This window comes from Lathyrus oleraceus, chromosome 3 (genome assembly GCF_024323335.1).
Source record: "Lathyrus oleraceus cultivar Zhongwan6 chromosome 3, CAAS_Psat_ZW6_1.0, whole genome shotgun sequence".
In the NCBI taxonomy this organism is placed as follows: domain Eukaryota; kingdom Viridiplantae; phylum Streptophyta; class Magnoliopsida; order Fabales; family Fabaceae; genus Lathyrus; species Lathyrus oleraceus.
In genome coordinates this window covers 528,707,296-528,727,991 of record NC_066581.1, presented here as the reverse complement: position 1 = coordinate 528,727,991, position 20,696 = coordinate 528,707,296, and the positions used below count along the sequence as shown (strand labels likewise).

Genomic DNA, 20,696 nt, shown 5'->3' with positions numbered 1-20,696 from the left:
TTGACCAATTTGGCCAATCCAAAAATTGAGGTCCTTGTTCAATGAATTAGGTCTTAGACCATCAAACAAAGTTGAAGAGGGATTATATTAGGACATATGGCTCAAAGAATATCTTGAAAATCTTTAAAGGTAGAAAAGTTATGGGGTTTGGACCAAATGGTAGGCCAAACTTGACAAAATGTGACCAACCAACATGACCTAGAAATGCCATTTTGAGATTTCTTGATTTTTAAGGTACCATGATGGATGTTTTGAGATCATATGACCATATCCTGAAGTAAAATGAGGCTTGGTGCTTGGTGGGATGATTTTAGGTCCAGTCTTTGGGTGAAATCAATGCATTGAAAATTCAAAGTTCATGATCAAACCAAGGACTTGTACCATGGATGAAATTGGTGTTCTATTTATGAAATGTAGTTAAAAATGACTTGAATTTAAGGTGAATGAAGTGTTGTATGAGGGGATAATCAAGTTAGGAAGGCATAGAATCAAAGGATGCACAAACTAGGGTTTCTTGGACCACAAGTTTCATCAAGAGCCATAGTCAGGAAAATTAGGGTTTTGGGGTGATTGAAGCGTATTGGGGTGATTCAAGAGGTTATGGAATGAACAATGTTTGGATATTAGGGGTCCTCAATGGTATGGTTATAGCACAAAATGAATCATGACTTGTACAAGCCACTGAGGATCAAGAACTAGGGTTAAGGCCTTTGGGTGACCAGGTGAATCTTCACATGTCTTCAATGAGGGATCACCATCCAATTAGGGTTTTGGAGAGTGAGTTAGATGTATTAAATGATCCTCCAAGATTGTTGGATGCTTGAGGATTAATATTAGGGTTAAGGTGGTTTGTGCACACCTCAACATGATCAGGGGATCTTGAAGCTTTATAGATGAACCCCATGCTTTGAGTTTGTGGATCATTGTGGGTGTAGATGCATATGAGATGATAAATGAGGGTGTATGCTCATGGATTAGGGTTATGAAGATTATATGAGGGTAGGGTGAATTTGAGGGTATGGCAATATCCATAATTAACCTCAAAGCTTGTAATATACACATTTGTTTGTAAAACTCTTATTCTTCAAAAGAATATGTTTTTGAAAATGGTCTTAGGGGAGAAATCCCTTTAACCCCCTCCCTTCTAAAGCATTTGATCCCCATATCCTCGATAAATAGCAGATATAATAATTTGTCTTCGGCTTTGATAAAGATATTTATGTCGAGCGTTAAATGAGTGATATCAAAATAAAGGATTGTTATATAGATGATGGGTATTTTATTTCCGCCTCATTCCCAAAATAAATGACAATCATTCTTGGTTTTTTCATGACATATAAATAGATTTTCTGTTTTAATAAATGTTCCTATTTTCTTATGTAGATTACATGGCCCAAGTCAAAAAAAATAATGCTTATAAGAAGGACATGAGTTTCATTGTGGAGAATGTTTTCTATGTTGAGGTTGAAAATACATGTATTTATTTTAATGTTGTGGTTGGCGGTTCTTTAGTAGAAACGACGGACCTTTTTTATCAATCTATCTTTCCACTTGTAAGAGATATGGCTCTCGATGTTGACGGTCTTTGGGTTACTACTTTTTATAGAAAGCCTCTTTCTTTAACTATTAAATCTCATGTCTTGACCAAACCTATAAAGAGGAAAGACCACCCTTCCAATCCATGGATTCCTCGCCCGAGTAAGAGATTACCGTTAATCGTGACAAACTTGTTTCACGCCTAAGAAATCAGAACCTTATCCCCAAAAGAAAACATGGCTCAGATCACTTATATGGGGTTAATGGATCGTGAAAAAAACATTGTAGAGTCTGTCAATTACGTGGCAAAACTCATAAATTTAAAGTGTTTGACGTTTAACTCCGGAAAGGAATTTTCACAAACCAAGGGTGTTTGCACTCGACCATTTTCCCCACTATAAAGCATGAGAAAGAATTAATTGTTTCATGGTTCATTCATCTCCATGGTTTCTATTCATTTGAGTGAGGTCCCCAACCCATCATAGTGTTATTGTTGGTTTCAATATTCTTCAAGGGATCCAACATTTCTCGACATCTTCTTCATTTTCTACCTTGTTGTGGGATATGAATCTCTCCAACTTAGATGAGTCAAAAAGGTGTTTCCTTGTGGATGAATGAGAAGTGGTCTTATACGCCCATAAGATGTGCAGGAAACCATCAGCTCAATTTCCTTTTGCATTGTATAGACTATATTTAATTTCTCTAAATGGGACCTTGTTTGTGGACTCTTTTTAGCCCTTAATTTCGGGTGTTCGACCAAAGTGAAATGTTGATTAATGTGTAAGTCGTGCAATAGATCAATGTAATCTCTTGTTTGAACTATGGCATGATATCGGTCACCACATACTCTAAGGATCCTAACTTAGTAAAAAAGCTTTTCTTGAAGAAACGAAAGATGGTGTCGTTAATTTTTTTTTCCAAACGCTCGGCCATATCTATTTTGTAAAGTAATCCACAATAATGATGAGGCACCTTAGCTAGCCAGGAGTTGTTGGGAAAGGAATTAATACATACATTTCCTACTAAGAAATCTATTGATCAGGTATGTTATTGTAGCAACAACTTCACCTTCAAAAAATCTTTGATAACTCATCTCGCAAGAAGATGCATAGAGACCTCTCCAAAATGCTCTAATTAATGTGTTCTGCTAGACTCTTTTGTTGAGGTGTGTTAACAACTGTTTTATATATATATATATATATATATATATATATATATATATATATATATATATATATATATATATATATATATATATATATATATATATATATATATATATATATATATATATATATATATTATTTCCTACAAAATTCATTAAACTACTCTAAAATAAACTTTATACAACTAAAGATTGTTAACACTTTTAGTTTAGTTCCTAAGTAATTTCTTATAAATGTATACCATTCCATGAACTTTTAAAATATGTCACTTTTATTTTTAAAAATGTAAATCCATACTATTTCCCAAGTAACCTCTTGATCATCCTTAATGTTAATTTCTTTGACCTTAAGTTTCTAGCTAGTTTAGGAAGAATCCATAGTTACATGCTATGAACTTAGGAAAGTTGGGCCCTAGGAAAGTTGATTTGAATTATTGGTAATAATTAGTTTTCCATGAATTATTAATTGTTATAAGAATTTGGCTTGGCTCATCCTTGTGTGTGAAAGTTATACGTAGTTTATGATTTAAGAATATTAAAACATGAAAATCAAAATATTTTGCATGGGTAATCGACTCCCAGAAATGTTAAAACATTAAGATTTTAGTTGACTTCAATAGTTTTAGGATTATTTTGGTATTATGAATTGAATCATAGAATATTGTGAATCGATCACAGATTTAGGGATCGGTTATTGAGGCATGTGAATCGTAGAATATTGTGAATTGATCACAGACTTAGGGATCGATTATTCGAATCACATCAATTTGGCAATCGACCCTTAATTGTTGATAATCAATCATCTTAGAAGCATTTAGGATCAATAAAGGATAATGCGTAGTCCTGGTTTCATGTTTAGTCATTTATCAGATAGTAGGAAGTGTTTATATATATATATATATATATATATATATATATATATATATATATATATATATATGAACAATAAATGTTCATAGATATGTTTCAAAATGACAAAAACAAATGGAAGTGAGTCTAGTACCATATACAATGCCTTTAACGATCTTACATTTTGGAGGAGTAATGTTTTTGTCAGAATTTGTCCATACTCCTGAGGGAAAGTGGTGGATGCTATAGAAATTGTTTTTGGTTACATTAAGGAGGCCTTTATGTTAATAATTTTTATTGACATGCTCCCTCCAAAAGTATTTTTCTTTCTAACAAGTTTAACTTGCTTCGAATCCGAAATTCTGACATAAGTCAGACAACCCCAAATTCTAAAACAAGACAAGTTTGGTTGTCTTTTCTTCAATATATCTTAAGGAGAGATCTTATTTTTATACTTAGAAACTTTATTCAGGACATAGCAAACAGTCAATAAAAATTTTCCCCACCAATAAAGAGCTGCATCATAATTCAAAATAATTACAACGAAAAATTCAGTAGGAGTTCTATTCTTTCTTTCTACTTTACCATTCATTTCAAGAGAGTATGTTGGAGTTGTTTCATGTATAATTACATGTTTATAAACTTAATTAAATAAACCAGAATCATACTCAGTTCTACTAACACTACAAAGTTTCTTAATCTTCTTACTAAATTGATTTTCAATCACATAAATTTTAAAACATGTCAAGTGCTTCACTTTTATTCTTCATTAAGTGTACATAAGAATAATCAGAACAATCGTAAATAAAAGTGATGAAATAATGTTAACTATGTCTAGTTAAAATTCCATCTAATTCACATATATCAAAGTGTATAAGATCTAGAGAATCATATTATTTAATTTTTGATTTATGTGAAGTCTTAATTATTTTATCTTGACTATAATATTCATATTTTTCTAAATCATTGACATTCAATTTTGGGATTAGGCCTAAGTTGATTATATTAGAGATAATGTGCTTATTCATATGGCAAAGTCTAGCATGCCAAACATTAAAATCACACAAAGAGTAAACAGAAGGAGAGTTTTTATTCAAATCAACATTCAACTTAAACATGTCATCAATAGGGGTGTTCGCGGTGCGGTTTGGGCGGTTTTGACGATAAAAATCGTTCAAACCGCAAGAGAAAAAAGCACGCGGTTCGGTTTGGTTCGGTTGACTTTTAGAAATAAAACCAAAACAAACCAATGCGATTTGGATTGGTTCGGTTTTTTACAATATTTTTATTTAGCCATATATACACCTATAGAAAACAACATAACTTTGTGTTTAGTCATTCATACATTATTAAATAACATCAAAACTCATCATATTTAGACAAAAACTTCTCATTCAATATACAAAAAATTAGATTAGAAAAAAATGAAATAAAAAACATATATAAAATAGTAGCATAAAATAATATCAAAGACATTATAATAAAACATTAAAAAAAACATATGAGATGAGAGATTAGAGAAGATGGAAAAAACAACATAAGAGATGCGAGATTGAGAAGAATGTGCTATAAAAATGTAATTAGGAGAGAAAACAGTAATATAAAAGATGAAAAAGAAAGAACGTAAGAGAGGATATAATATAGTAGAAAAGGTGAAATGTACATGGCAAAGAAGACGAGGAAAATGTGTGATACTACTAGGAGAGATTTAAGAAGGTTGAAATTGAAATCCTAAGTGTGAGTAAGAGAAAATCGTTTGTAATTGTAAGGTTAAGGCATACTAGGTTTAAGTTTTGGATTGGATGTTGGATAATGAAATTTGGGTTGTAATATAATGCGGTTTGGTTTGGTTTAGTTTGTTTGCAAAATACAAACCGCAAACCAAACCAAACTGTGCGGTTTTGTTAAAAAATGGTCCAAACGCATCCGAATCAAATGCAGTTTTTTGTGGTTTCGGTTTGGTTTGGTTTGGTTTGGTTTGCGGTTTTCTATTAGGTTAGTTTGATTTTGAACTCCCCTAGTCATCAGTAGCGTGTCCTTTTCCAACAAAAATATCATCCTTAGTGATGGTATACAAATCCTCCCCAATAGACAGACTAAACCCTGCCTCATTTTAAAGAAAACCAAAAACAAGGTTCTTCCTAATTTCAGGAACGTGCATGACGTCCTTCATGATTAAAGACTTTTCGAAGGTGAAATTCAGTTTCACGTCTCCAATTCCACCAACATTAGTGGTATGAGCATCTCCTAACAACACTTTCTTATCTTCACAATTCATGTATATTTGGAACATATTACGATCATAACTGACATGACGAGAGGCATAAGTGTCTATCCACCAACTATCACATCCACCAACCATGTTGATTTTAGTGATCATAGCAATGTATTGATCATTAGTCAGGTTAACTTGGACATTTGAGTCAGCAGCATGTTTAGGTCTGCTCTTACATCTCTTAGCCATATGACCTAGTTTTCCACAATTAAAGCAAGTGAAAACATGAGCAGCATTTCTCTGAGGTGGTGGATTTTGCCTAGCAATTAGAGCATTTGGGGCCCTATAAGGGTTCTTAATTTAGCTCATATCATTGTGATTTTGATTCTTAAGTGGTTTGTCGGTTGGCTTCTGAACCACACCGGATTTCTTTTTGTTGTTCGAAACAACCAAGATTGCATTATTTTATCTTATCTCTAAGATTCTTCTTCAATTCAGAGGCTAGTAATCAGACTCTCAAATGAAAACTCTTTTGTTTTATGGTGAAGCAAATTTTTAAAATCTTTCCAACCAAGGGGTAGTATGTCAATGATAATAGCAATTTGAAATTGTTCATCTAGGGTCATACCTTCCTTCAATAATGATTCTGTGAGCAATCTTTTAAATTTCGTGACATTAAGCTTCCACGAACCTTTCATCTACCATATGATACTTCAGGTAACGAGTAACAACATACTTCTCTGTTCCAACTTCTTTAGTATCATATTTATTTTTCAAAGCTTGCCAAACTTACTTTGCGTTCTTGCAGTTACACTAATAATCATAAAGATCATCAACAAGACCATTCAAAATGTGATTTTTGCAAAGATAATCATTCTCTTACCATAGGACAGATTCTTTTGAGATGTAGTTCGTTCGATTTAATATGCCCAACAAATTTAATTTCAGCATAATTACCAGTTCCATCTAAATTAACATATTTATTAATGTTAGTTTATTCAATTGATTCAAAAGGAACAACAAGAATGTTCTCAGTCATAATATTTACAACCTTTTTCAAGATAAAGAACAAGTGCATCTTTTGTTGCTAACAAATGAAATGGTTTCCCTCGCACATGAACAATTTGTCAAAGACAATAATCACAGAATTACCAATAATTTCTTCTAAAGTCATAGCAATTTTGAAAACTCCTTAAAAAATTACTGAATCGAGTCATAAACTAAATCACTCTCTTTAAGATATTTTTAAAACACTAACCAAAATTATTCAAATTAATGAAACTATCACAACATCTTAGAGTAAAACATTGATATCTTAGAGTTCGAAAATTTGTTCCCATGGAATATTAAACTAACTTTGAAACATATGAATCAAACCCTAACAGAAGAACGTTTCTAAGCCCTCTCCCCTCTGATTCTCCTCGCAAGCTGAATATCCTTGGGCATAATCGTAACTCTCTTCGCATGAATCGCACACAGATTCGTATCCTCAAACAAACCAACAAGATAAGCTTCAGCCGCTTCTTGCAGAGCAGAAACCGCACTGCTTTGAAACCGGAGATCCGTTTTGAAATCCTGAGCGATTTCTCTAACCAATCTCTGGAACGGAAGCTTCCTTATGAGAAGCTCGGTGCTCTTCTGATACTTTCGGATCTCTCTCAAGGCGACTGTTCCGGGACGGAATCTGTGAGGCTTTTTCACTCCGCCGGTCGCCGGAGCGGATTTCCGGGCGGCTTTTGTTGCGAGCTGTTTTCTGGGAGCTTTGCCGCCGGTGGATTTACGAGCGGTTTGTTTAGTACGCGCCATTTTCGATTGGATAGAAAAGATCGATTAACTGATTCTTGATTTCTTGATGATGTTATGGGAAGGGGGTGTTTGGGTAATTTATATTGTAAAATTCTGAGAGAAATTGGGAAGATCGTGATCGTTGATAAGAAGGGATATCTACGGTTATGAGTTTGTTGGAGAAGGATTATTCTGTCAAATAAACATAATTTTTATTTACCAAAAAAGAAAATCTATTTTTTAAATAACATGTTAAAACTCTAATGTGTTGACAGAAACACATCATTTATTCTTATTTTCATTTTCACATCATATTTTTATTAGGCCATATATTTGTAGATAGAAGTTTATTGGATTCACAAAATGGTACCTTGTTTATTGCTTTTGGGCTTAATTGGATTCAATTTGTTTTCTATTTTACAAATGGATTGGGCTTTAAAAATGGTATTGTTTAATTCTAGATTAATTAAGAGAAATTAGATCTTTATTGAATATTTTTATTTTGATAAGTAACTTGTGTTTCAAGAATATTATTTTAAGAGGGTTAGATCATCGGGTTTTTTATATGGTCAACTTTTTATCCAAAGAGAGGTATTTAACTTTATTGATAGTTTTAATGTATGTTAGTGCGGATATATGTGTTTTGTAGGTATGAAGTTGATGATTCTGATGTTGGTGACCTTCTTAGTGTTTTTGATGACGACATCGCTTATATTTGTTGAAGTCGGTGGTAATATCTTTCTAATTATTTGATGGTGATTAGCTTGAAGATATCTCAAGTCTCATTACACAAAAGATTCAAGATTTCAGTGAAGTGTTTATATGATTAGTATATATTGTAAAGAAACTTGTGTTGGATGTGAATATGAAAGTAGAAAAATGGTCTAGAGGGGGGTGAATAGACCCAAATTAAAAACTTTCGCCGTCGTTTTCCAAAATCATAGTGTTTTCAAAAGTGAGTTGTGAGCGGAAGGTTTGAAGCGAAAATGAAAGTTATACTGTTGAATATTAAATCAAGCTAACACGGTTTATTTTACAAATATCAAATATTATAATGACGAAACACTTTATATGAATTGATTCAATTTATGTAGTCACAAGAATTGTACACAATGATTCAATTTATGGAGTTCTAAATTCAATTTGTTTATAGATTATCAATTCAACAATCTTGCTTAATAAGTTATTCAATTCCAACAAAACCTAATGCTTACGTAATAAATCGCTATCAAGAACAAACGATATAATACGAAGGAATTGAAAAACTTAAGCATGCAATCACTACGAATTTAAAATGCAAGAGTAAGAGTTAGAGAGATGACGCCGAGATTTATAGTGTTTCGACGTTCGTCCTCGCTTTGCCTACGTGCACTCTCCAATGGTTTCCCATTTGAACCTGCATAGTTCCTTGTTATTTGACAAATATTTTCAAAAGTTCATATAATCACCAAACTTGTAATACAGATGAGAAAATAAATCTTCTAATTTAGATCTTGACTTATATACAACAAACTTGTCAAACTCTTCTACGTAATCTTTACTCGGATACGTTTCTTGAATATTTCAATAACACCAATTTTACTCCAATCATTCATGTGTAGAAATCAACCCCTTGATCTTACCGATTCCTTGAGCGGTGAAATTGTCCAAAGATCTAAGAAGAACTTTGCCTTATCTGTAACCTTTCACACAATTACTACTAATGCAATGCTAGAGAGAAGAACATACTTCTTTTCAAAGGAATTTTTCACCACCATTGACAATCCTTCAATCTTGCTAACAACATTAAAAACTCATAAAGATCTCTAAAAATGATTAGTTTCAAGTACGTGTCTCCTTCAATCAATATCAGAACTCTCATTATCAATATTTGAACTCAACTAAAGATAAAGATGCAAGAATTTTGTTGCAAGACTTTGAACATTCAAAACAGAGGAAATTAATTTTCACTAAAAATCACATTGAAAAATATGCTCATAATGATAGATGTTGTGAGAAAGATGATGACAAAAAGGTTTTGTATGTGCTTGAGATTAAGCACATAAAATGGTTGAAAAACGTAGTTAGGTTCGAATCAAGAGAACAAAATTTTTGAATCAAATTTGCAAATGAAGTGGAATGGAAGAAATAATAGTTTTTTAAAAAAAATTTAAGTTGATTTGGATCAAACAAAGTATGATTCGAATCAAATGCCACGTGATTCAAATCATGTTTAAAATTTGATTCGGATCAAATGACACATAATTGAAAAAGAATTTTGACAAATAAAATTGATTTGAATCTTGTACAAATATTGACTCAAATCAAATCAAACAGAATTTGTTCCCAGGGAAATGATCAGAATCAAGTGTGAAATTTGGTCATAATCAAATCACTGAGTTTCACTTTTGTCCAATTTTATCAGGATCAAACATTTAGTGTAAAACTGAATGATTTGAATCAATCTTGTAAAATCTCAAATTTTTAAATTTTCAAAAGCATTTTGAGATTTTACTTTTGAATCAATTTTTACCAAAAACATAAAATGATTTCATTCCACTAACATATACTATTTATCAAAGAAAATTTATATCAAGGTCAAATCTAACCAAAGTTTTATGCATGCTAAAAGTAAATTAAATCAATCTTAATTTCAAGAAGTGCAATCATGAAGGAGACTCAACAAATCGAAATAAAAACAAAGATGAAAGCGAACGACAAGCAACAAAATAACCAGATATAGAAGCTCTCCTTGAGTGAAGTAGGGGCATGCAACTACAATCTCCCCTTTTTTTATGCTTGGCAAGTTTTCACTTGGAATTGAGTCGATCTATGAATATAATGTTTATGCTCCCCTTGAAACATTACATGCGAACTATTCACAACATAAAATTGCATAAAACAATTCTAGAGTCATTACAACTTTTCCCCCTTTGACAAAATCAAAAAGAGATAGTTCGAAATGCATCTAAAACCAAGGAAATAACCACTAACAGATAATTCCGAAGAACATATGAGCTAAACAACTAAGAAGCATATACAACAACCATGATCTCATATTTAACGAAGATAAACATGTCACAAGCAATATAGTGCAAATAGACATGCAATAGAAACATTCAACAACTAACAATTAAGTGATCAAACTTGTAAATCAAGGTATGCATTAACAATCATAAATAATACATGAAGAAGTAATCAAAAGTTCTAATGCACATAATTAGAAACACGCATTTAAAAATTAAATGCAAATGAGAACAATCAAAAGACATAAGCTAGAGATGAATGAGTGAGATATGGAGGAAATGAGAAAATTAATGTATAACTCTAGCACAAATACATAGAAAGATACAAGGATTATAAAGACATACCATTGTTACAAAATAATGTTAGTGCAATCAAAATATATATAGCAAACAAAACTAAAAACCAAATCCTCTTTCTATTTAAGGCATGAAGAGTCTAAGACCCCTAAATCCCTAAAAATCTTGTGGAAGGATTTCGATGACAATGGTTTTGTAAAAACTTCAACAAGCTAACTTTTGGTGTCAACGTACTAAAAAACAATATCTCCTTTCTCCACATGATCTCTTAGGAAATGGTGTTGGATCATAATGTGTTTAGTTCATGAGTGTAGTATCGGATTCTTAGTAATACTTATAACACTAGTACTATCACACTTAATCGAAACGCACCCAAGTTTTAAATCATTGTCCAATAATTATTATTTTAACCACAAGACTTGTGTACAACAACTACCAGCAACTACATATTCAGCCTTAGTGGTAGAAAGAGTAATGGTATGCTGCTTCTTACTATGCCGAGAAATTAAGCAGCTTCCAAATAAGTGGCATGTACCACTAGTACTCTTCCTATCCGACTTGCACCCCTTGAAATAGGAATCAGAACTAAGCTACAAGAACTTCCTTTAGGATACCAAAGACCGTGGTTAGAGGTTCCGTTAAGATACCTCAAAATATGTTTAACGATCTTAAAGTGTGAATCCTTAGGTGATGCTTGATATCTAGCACACATGCACACACTAAATATGATATCAGACCTACTTGTGATTAAGTAGAGTAAGGATCTGGTTTTACCTCGATACCTAGTTCCGTCGAAATTCAATCCTCTTTCATCTTTGTCAATGAGCACATTCGAGGCAATTGGTGTTGAGATAGTCTTTGAATCTTTCATCTCGAACTTCTTGAGAAGATCTAGACAATAATTTGTTTGACTTATGAAATTCCCTTCTTTTCCTTGCTTGATTTGAAATCCTAAGAAGTATGTTAACTCTCCCATAAGCGACATCTCAAACTCCCATTGCATCAAACTAACAAATTCTCGACAAAGAGATTCATTAGTAGACCCAAATATGATATTATCGTACCCCAAATTTTGACCACCTTTCTCATATCTTGGGATCTACACCACTAACATATCCAGAGCCCATATAAGTCATTTGGTCAACCCTAATGACTTGTAATTGCAAATTCTGGGCATCGAGCAAAACAGAGTTCAACATGCCATGTTTTAAGCTAGGCCAAATGGAATCCACTTGTGTGTTTTGTGATTTTCTTTGTGAGTTTTGTTCATATCATTACAATGAATTGAATGCAAAAAGAACCAACTCAAAGGAGGCTTGAGGTGAAAATGAAAAGTGTTGAAAGTTGAGGTCGTGACATGCTTTCTAGGTCAGTCATTTGGTCAAGCAGTCTTGGCACATTTTGGGCATCTTTAGGCTCCAAGTTCATGACACCATAACTTTTTATTCCCTCGTGCATTTTGAGGCAAACGTGGTCCAAATGAACTTTGATATAAGCTTAACAAATTTCAAAAGGAATGGGATCAAAAGGGTGCTTGAGCTGAAAATGGCATGGCTGCGAAGTGGAAGCCATGACAAGGTTTTGGCCCAACTTGGTAACTTAGGCCCTTCCAAAATTGAGGTCCTTAGGGGTTGGATTGATGTTTGAGCCTTGAAGAAAATTTGTAGATGAACTCGTTAGGAACATTTGACTCAAAGAAGCTTGTCAATTGGTTGAAAATTGAAGGAGTTATGGGGTTTGAACCAAAAGTATGTCATACTTGCAAATTAGGTCAACCAAACTTGTGCAAACTTGAAGTTTCCTTGCATCCCAAGCCAAAATGATGATGGAATGATAATCCCTTGAATAAAAATTGATTAAGGCTTGAATGATATTAATGATGGCTTGAATGATCTTAAGGATGACTTGAAGATAGGATGAAATGACATGGAAATAAACACATGAACCACCCTTGAATCAATGACCCAATACTCGCGTCCTTCTTGACCAAAATGATCATTTATTTTGTCTTGAATTGAGGCATGATCACCTACATGAATAAGGGAACAAACAAGTATCATCTCTTATGAGGCATTAGTTAGTTGAAAAGTGAAACAAAGTGAAAGACCCTAATGTTAAGATCAAAACCAAGAATGTGACCATGCTTGTGAAGTCATGACCAAATGCAATGGTCATGCTAATGTTATAATGATGTATGATATGATTCCATGTATGCAAATGAGGCGAAGAAAAAAGTAGGAAAATGGAGGGTAAATTTTGGGTTATGACAATAGTACAACCAATCTTTCGTAGCACAATGTAGTGAGAATGGAAAGGCTCTGAGCTTGACATGATCCTCGGTTATTCCTTGAGGCCCCAATGGTGTAGAACACACAACATGTGATTCTTTCAAACGCTTATACAAATCCTCACCTGCAAGATCACTAAACTTTGGCAACACGTGTATTAAACAAGATTTCAATTTAAAAGGTGTAACAACTTCAAGATATTCAATACACAATGTGTTATAATTAATATATGGTGCAACAAGTTCTCTTAAAGTTCTTTGTTCATCCATGATATGATAATTAAACTCAAAATCAGAATCAAACAAATTATGAGAGAACACAAAATCAAAATCACTATCGCTAATGGGTGCTTTAGTAGTCATGCATCATGAAAATACCAATAATGCCCATATTGAGAAAAATAATTGGAAAACAGAAAAACGATTAAAATAAAAAATATGTGAAAATATAACTGAAAATAAAATAAAATCAAAATAAGTATATACATTTTTTTTTCGAAAATATGAAAACAGAAAATAAATCAAATAAATTAGAAAAAAAATGAATTTAGGGTTTTTAGGGTGGCATCCCGTACTTTGCCCCAAAATATGGGAGCTTGAACCCTTTTTTAATTTATAAAATGACTTGGTAAAATTTTGATTTAGAGACAATTTTCCTGAAAATCGGGTTTTTTTATGCTAGATCGTGTATTGGCCAGAACAACAAGAATGTGGGGGTAAGAATGCAAGAACGCAACACCTATAACTCTAATATTAGTTAAAATCTAAAGAGAGTCCTCGACAACGATGCCAATTTGATCCGATGTCACACACATGTAAAAAACGAGTTAATAAACGTAGTACACAGAAGTGACACTCGAGTCATATCGCAAGAACTCTTGATTACTTAAATCAATCGATTGGAAAAAAAAGGGTTAAGCTTTTGATTAAGATTATGATTAAAATAATTTGATTACAAATAAGATTAATGAGTTAATCTACTGATTCGGTTTCCGATATTGTCATTGGTTATTATAACTCCAATTCCCTAAGCAGATTCGATCCATATTCGATTACAATATCGATTGAACAAACGTAATTGATACTATATGATTTACGCTCCTATTTTCTGAATTAAGAACGCGGTTAAAGATTACACGAATAAAAAAAACTATGTTAATTGCAATTAAACTTAGGAACATGCATATATCAAATTAAATCATTATATTCTACGAAACTCGGATTAAGCATGCAAGGAACACAAAATAATATTGAAAGGAATAAACATTGAATTGAAAATTATAATAACCTCAAAGTTTGATGGAATTCAAAATCAGTAAATCAACCTTTGAAAATTAGCTCTCTATAAAAATTATAGTCGCATTTTCTAATTTCATGTAAACTATATACCCTAGCAGTAGCATTAATTTTTAACTTAAATAGTACAAGAAATTAGTTCTAAGAATACCCAACCCGAAAAACATACATTTGACCTAACAAACTAATTATTTTATTAAGTCTGGAACAAAATTAAATAAATTGACTCTTTTCTGCACCCCTAATTGGATTTTGGAATCAAACATCAAACCTATAATTTTTCCTCTTATCTTTCTAACTCATATTAGAATGCGTCAAACAAAATCTTGTATCTCAAATTATGATCTGCATAGTGAAAAAGTGTCAAATTACTGTTTATTAAAAAAATAAGTAGCGGAAATAAAATAAGAGCAAAATTAAATTAAAATTGGAAAACATACTAAAAATAGTAGAAATAACAAGAGAAAGTAAGGAATTGTCGTAGCATATAGTAAAAAAGTGTGCACCAAAATGCATTGATCACTCACCTAAGGGACTTATAGGATCATCAACCATACTTAATATAAATTTGGCTGTGGGACTAAGAGTTCTTATAAAATACGCTATTTAACTCCTCATTTGAGGGACTTAGAGTTTCCTCTGGCGGAGTCCAAACATATATATCTCGCCTAAGAGGCGAGAACGGAGTTTATCCTAGGAGACTTAGTCTAAAGTCTTATTTGAGGGCTTGATAGAAGTCCCGCTCGAGAGGTTCAACGCCTCGCATTAGGGACTTATAGTCTCATTAGCTAGACTTATTATAACTTTGAATCTAGGACTAAGATTTCCCACCAAACAAACTATTTAACTCCTCGCTTGAGGGATTTAGAGTTTCCTCGGGCGGGGTACAAACATATATATTTCGCCTAAGGGTTGAAGTCGAGCTTAAGAGACTTGGTCTAAAGTCTTGTCTGAGGGTTTGATAGAAGTCTCACCCAAGAGGTCCAACTCTTCTCTTGAGGGAATTATAGTCTCATCAGCTAGGTTTAATATAACTTCTCTTGTGGGACTAAGAGGTTCCACCAAACAGGCTATATAACTATGTCTAAGGGACTTAGAGTTTCCTTGGTCGGGGTCCAAACATATATATCTCGTTCAGGGGGTGACCAAAGTCTAGCCTAAGAAACTTAGTCTAAAGTCTTGTTTGAGGGTTTGATAGAAATTCCGCCCAAGAGGTCCAACTCCTCTCCTGAGAGACTCATAATATTATTAGTCAGGCTCAATGTAACCTGACCTAGAAGCTTGGTTGATCGAGTTTGCCACACATATCACCAAGAAATTTATGAAACTCAAGGCTTCGAGCTACTCCAACGTCCCATGGTCTAAAAAACACTCCGCCCTTTATAAAAAGTCATCGTGCTTGAGGTACTGTGTAATATTATATTTGTAAAGGCCTTGACAAGGGCGAGAGTTTGGCAGCCCCAAGAGAAGCGACAACCATGTGTTTTCCTTCGGGAGGTATCGTCTCACCCCAAGTATCTTCCACTCGCCCAGTTGTGGGAAACGTGGGAAATGACGTCTCTTGGTCAAAGAGAAGTCATGGTCAGCATCCGAACCACGCCCCTTAGAAAATAGGGATTCGACGGTCCATCATTGATTAGGTTGACGATGATTCTTCCCAAGAAATCCTTGGCCTAAGGGCCTCTATAAATACTTATCCCCTATCGGAGGAAGGATAAATCATAACTTACACCTAACAACATAAGCAATATGCTAACATATAGAGCTCTTTACCTCACGTGAGCAGGATATCTACAACCATCGTAACCACACCATACAGAGCTTTTCGCTGCCGCGGATAAGATCCTACCACAAAAAATTATTATAAATCTACTAAGATCTCTAAATACTCATGCCCTTGCAGGAGTAACGTGCATGCACTTTTTGACCAGTACAATAATTTTTTTTAATTAAATACGATTTAATTAAATAAATGAGAATTGACAGTTAATTAAATTAAATATGATTTAATTTAATTAATATTTTATTTTTTTATTTGAAAGAGTGTATTTAAATATAAATAATATTTTATTTTGTTTATTTGAAAGAGTGTATTTAAATATAAATAATATTTTAATTAATTAATATAGTTTAATTAAATATGATTGAGTTAATTTTGTAAAAATCCAAAATAAGAGCATTAAGGTTTTAGTAGATCTCTATAAATAGAGAATTTTTTCCATTTACATCGTAATGGTCATATTTTCTCATAAAAATGCTAGCACGACATTCTACTTTGCACTCATGTGAACTTTGTAGAGACGTATTACTCATGTTCGTGATCAAAGGTAAACCATACTTCAAAAGGTATTCCTATATTCCAGACTTATTATTTGATTTGTGATTAACATTATATATAGAGGTTCCCGATACCACATAAATTCCAATAAATTACCCGGACATGACATGTGTTTATATCTCTACCATTTCTTTAAACTATAGTGAAATCTTCATTATGCAATTCTTATATATTTTTATTTTCATTGCAACTTGCTTAATCAGAATCAATAAAAGATGGATAAAGATTGTTTTGTGTAATGCATAACTCTTTATGCAACCTAAATATGATCTTAATCAAGAGCATACATATATTGAGATAATTGTTGGATGAAATGACTTATATCAGGACTAGTATCTTGTAGAGTCAACAATAGCAGAATAAGAATCTGAATTTTTTTGATTAGTATGGTTGTGAAATCGAAATAAACTACTTTGTAAATAGAGAACTACCATATTATGAATGAGTGAAAGAAAGTGGGAACTTGGATAACTAGTGGTGTCTGGCTTGTTTTATACTATATAAGAACTTTTTAGCTTGATAACATGTCATGTAGTTTATGAACAAAATTTTGGAGGTAGCTGCATATATAAATCTTCATCTAAATCTCAACCAAGAAAATAATTGTTGGCATCAAGTTGTAAAAGGTGACAATTTTGACATGATATAAATATGTAGAGATTGATCCAAATATAATCATATAAATATTTTGGTTTATGAGTTATTATGGTTCATGTTGTTATGGTAGGGTGAATAAGTATATGTATTATACACTTATAAGCAAGGAACAGTAACTGATTCTTCTCCTTTGACCCAAACTGTGTTTTGCTACTAGCTTCATAGCCTAACACAATGTTTGGCTTTTTCTTTCTAGTATGGATATGGTTTTTAGCTTTTGGTATAATCGACGACATAACAGCTACATGAAATGACACATAGCTATAAGTTTGTCAAAAAATAAAAAATAAAAATCAAATTTATGTAATGAAAATGATTCATTGTATTCTAGCCTAACACTATGAATGATTTCCATTACAACAAACGTGAGCTTATTTATCACTCCAAGCTTGTACAACTTGAACTTTCGGACTATAAACCTTTTACAAATAATCAAAACTTTTATACAAATCCACTTTAATAGAATTAAACAACGGGAGCTTTTACATAAACTTAATTCAAAAACTTCAACTCAAATTTTATATAACTTTAATTTGCAATCTTCAAATCTATTACAAAAGGATAGCAAGAGAACTACACTTTTGAATAACATCAATATAAAACAACTCTTAGATGAAACTTTTGACTCACTTGACATTAAGAAAACTTTAGTGAAAAAGAAAGAGAAAAATAATAGTAGAAAATTTCTATTAAAAAAACTAGCGTGTTTTGAAATTAGGAGAAACCTTCTTTATATAGGAAAAAATATGCCTCGAAAAAAAACACTCAATGGACCTTTTCACATTTTTAATCGATTAAAAACATATACTGATAGACTAGTTTAGCCAAAAGAAATGAAACTTTGAATTTCAACGGCACTTATTAGGTTAAGTGTCTGCTTAATTGATTATGAGGTGTTTCACTTTATTTTAATCGATTAACTAATGTATTTTTTCTTCCTAATTGATCAATCAAGCTTTTTTAATTTTTTAAGCACTTACTCTAGTGACTTTCCTCCCACATATGAGATGTAGTGAGATAGAGAAGATAACCAACCATACCTCGATATTTACGTTTCTCTACCGACTTTCCTCTACCAACTATCCTCCCACATATTTGTCTAAGTTACATGAAGTGCTCGTGGGAGATTACATCAGTTTTACTTTTTATACTCTAAATCTTTTTAATATCTCTTTACAATATTTAATTTGATTTATGAAGGTGTTTTCTTTTGTTTGATGTATTTGCAAGCCAAGGAAGTATTGAAGTTTACCCATCATAGATATTTCAAACTCATTTTGCATCATATAATAAAAATTATTATACAAAGAATCGTCAGTAAAATTTGCATAACTAAAATGTTATGCTCAGAGTATTTAATAAATAATGTTGGATCAAGCTTTACTTTTTAAAAATTGCTTTCAAGCAGAAACTTGTTTATATAGTTATATCAAGCATTAGAGGATTGTTTTAAAGTCTTTTCAGCATGAAGACATGATTAGGAAAAGAGAAAATTCTAAAACCATGAAGTTGGTTCGTGTTCATTTTCTCTTGGATGTAACTATTTTAAAAAACGCTCTTTACATTCACTTGAAAGAGTTTTAAATTCTCAATGCAAGAGAAAACCATAATCATTCTTATATCCTGTGATCTAGCTACAATAACATATGTCTCATATAAACCCATGTCTTTCTATTGATGTATCCTTTAGCAACAAACCTTGGTTTATTTCTTAAATAAGTGTCATTTTCATCAAGTTTGTTGTGAAAGACCCATTTGATTCCAATTATTAGATTTGTCATAGGTTTTTGAACAAGTTCCTAAATATTATTCCTCTCAAATTGATTTAAATCTTCTTGCATAGCAAGATACTAATGTTTATCTATGAGAGCTTCATTGATGTTCTTTAGCTCAACTTGGAAAACAAAGACCATAAAATTACATATTTGGTTAAGAGGGTGTCAAATAGTTACCTCTTTGAAATGTCTCTTATTACATTCTTGATTGAGTGGTTTCATGTTGTTCTCCATTCCTTAGATAGTTATGGATGATTACCTTTATTTATTTCCTTGATTGGGTGTTTATTTTTGTCTTCACTTTGATCTTTGTCTTTATTTGCATCTTTGTCTTCTAACAGAATTTTCTCTCAAATATATGCAAAATCAACGACTTTTACCTCCATAGATTTGGGGTTAGTTTCATAAAAGGTAACATGTATCGATTCTTTTATAGACATGGTTCGCTTGTTAAAATTACGAAAAGCTTTATTAGAAGTAGAATATTCAAGAAAGAGATCTTCTTCACCTTTAGCTTCGCATTTACAAAGGTTATCATTCTCATTATTAAGGATAAGGCCTTTGCATATGAATGTATGTAGGTGAGAAATATTATGCTTCCTTACTTTATAGCCTTCCCACTATTAAGGACAAAGCATTTGTCTTAGAAGACATTCAAACACGATTTAATACATAGCAAATGGTGCTTACAACAATAACCCATAAATATTTAGGAAGGTTGGTTTCGTTGAGCATCGTCCCAGCTAGCTCTTCAAAAGATATATTTTACTATTAAACCATTCCATTTTAAAGGAGCTTATGAAACAGAAAACTAAGCTCTATGCAATTCTCAATAAAAAAAGTTATTAAATTCCACATTTTGAAATTTACACGTGTGATCATTTCTGATAGATGCAGTGTGTAAGCCTTTTTTCATTTTGGATAACCTTATCTAATTTTCAAAAGGCACCAAAAGTGTCATTTTTATGAGACAACAAAAATGCATAGGTATAGTGAGAATAGTGATCCATTATAACAAGAACATAGTAATTACCACCAAAACTCATGGTTTTGGACGGCCAAAACGACTCATGTATAGAAGTTGTATTTTTTTAACTTTAAAGAAGGGATTGAAAGTGAGAGTAAGAGAAAGAGTAATATTCATTTATTTATTTTGTGTATTTCAAATGAACACAAATCTTCTTTATATAATAAAAAAATTTGGCAAAAAAAGGAAAATACTTTAGGTCGGATTCACATCATAATTGATTAGACTGGACTTTAATTGATTATGACCTAACAAAATATAAAATATTTTATTGGATCTGAATCCTAATTGATTAGAAAGCTTCCTTAATCAATTATTGGATAAGTTCGTCTCATAATCGATTAGACAAGTGTCATAATTGATTAGAGGGCAGATTTTTTATTCATAATTGATTAACAAAACTTCATAATCGATTGAGTTTCATTTTAAAAAAGCCTCTGTCCATCTAATGAGGTTTAAATGAA

At 32.2% G+C, this 20,696-nt stretch overlaps 1 protein-coding gene across 1 annotated transcript; it reads right to left on the bottom strand.

Annotated features, from left to right (window-relative positions):
• Positions 1 to 6,981: 6,981 nt before the first annotated feature.
• On the bottom strand, positions 6,982 to 7,733 carry LOC127128703 (histone H3.2). The gene has a single exon (XM_051058080.1). It carries the CDS (start codon positions 7,569 to 7,571, stop codon positions 7,161 to 7,163), a length of 411 nt encoding a protein of 136 aa, XP_050914037.1. The 5' UTR covers positions 7,572 to 7,733; the 3' UTR covers positions 6,982 to 7,160.
• Between the last annotated feature and the right edge of the window lie 12,963 nt (positions 7,734 to 20,696).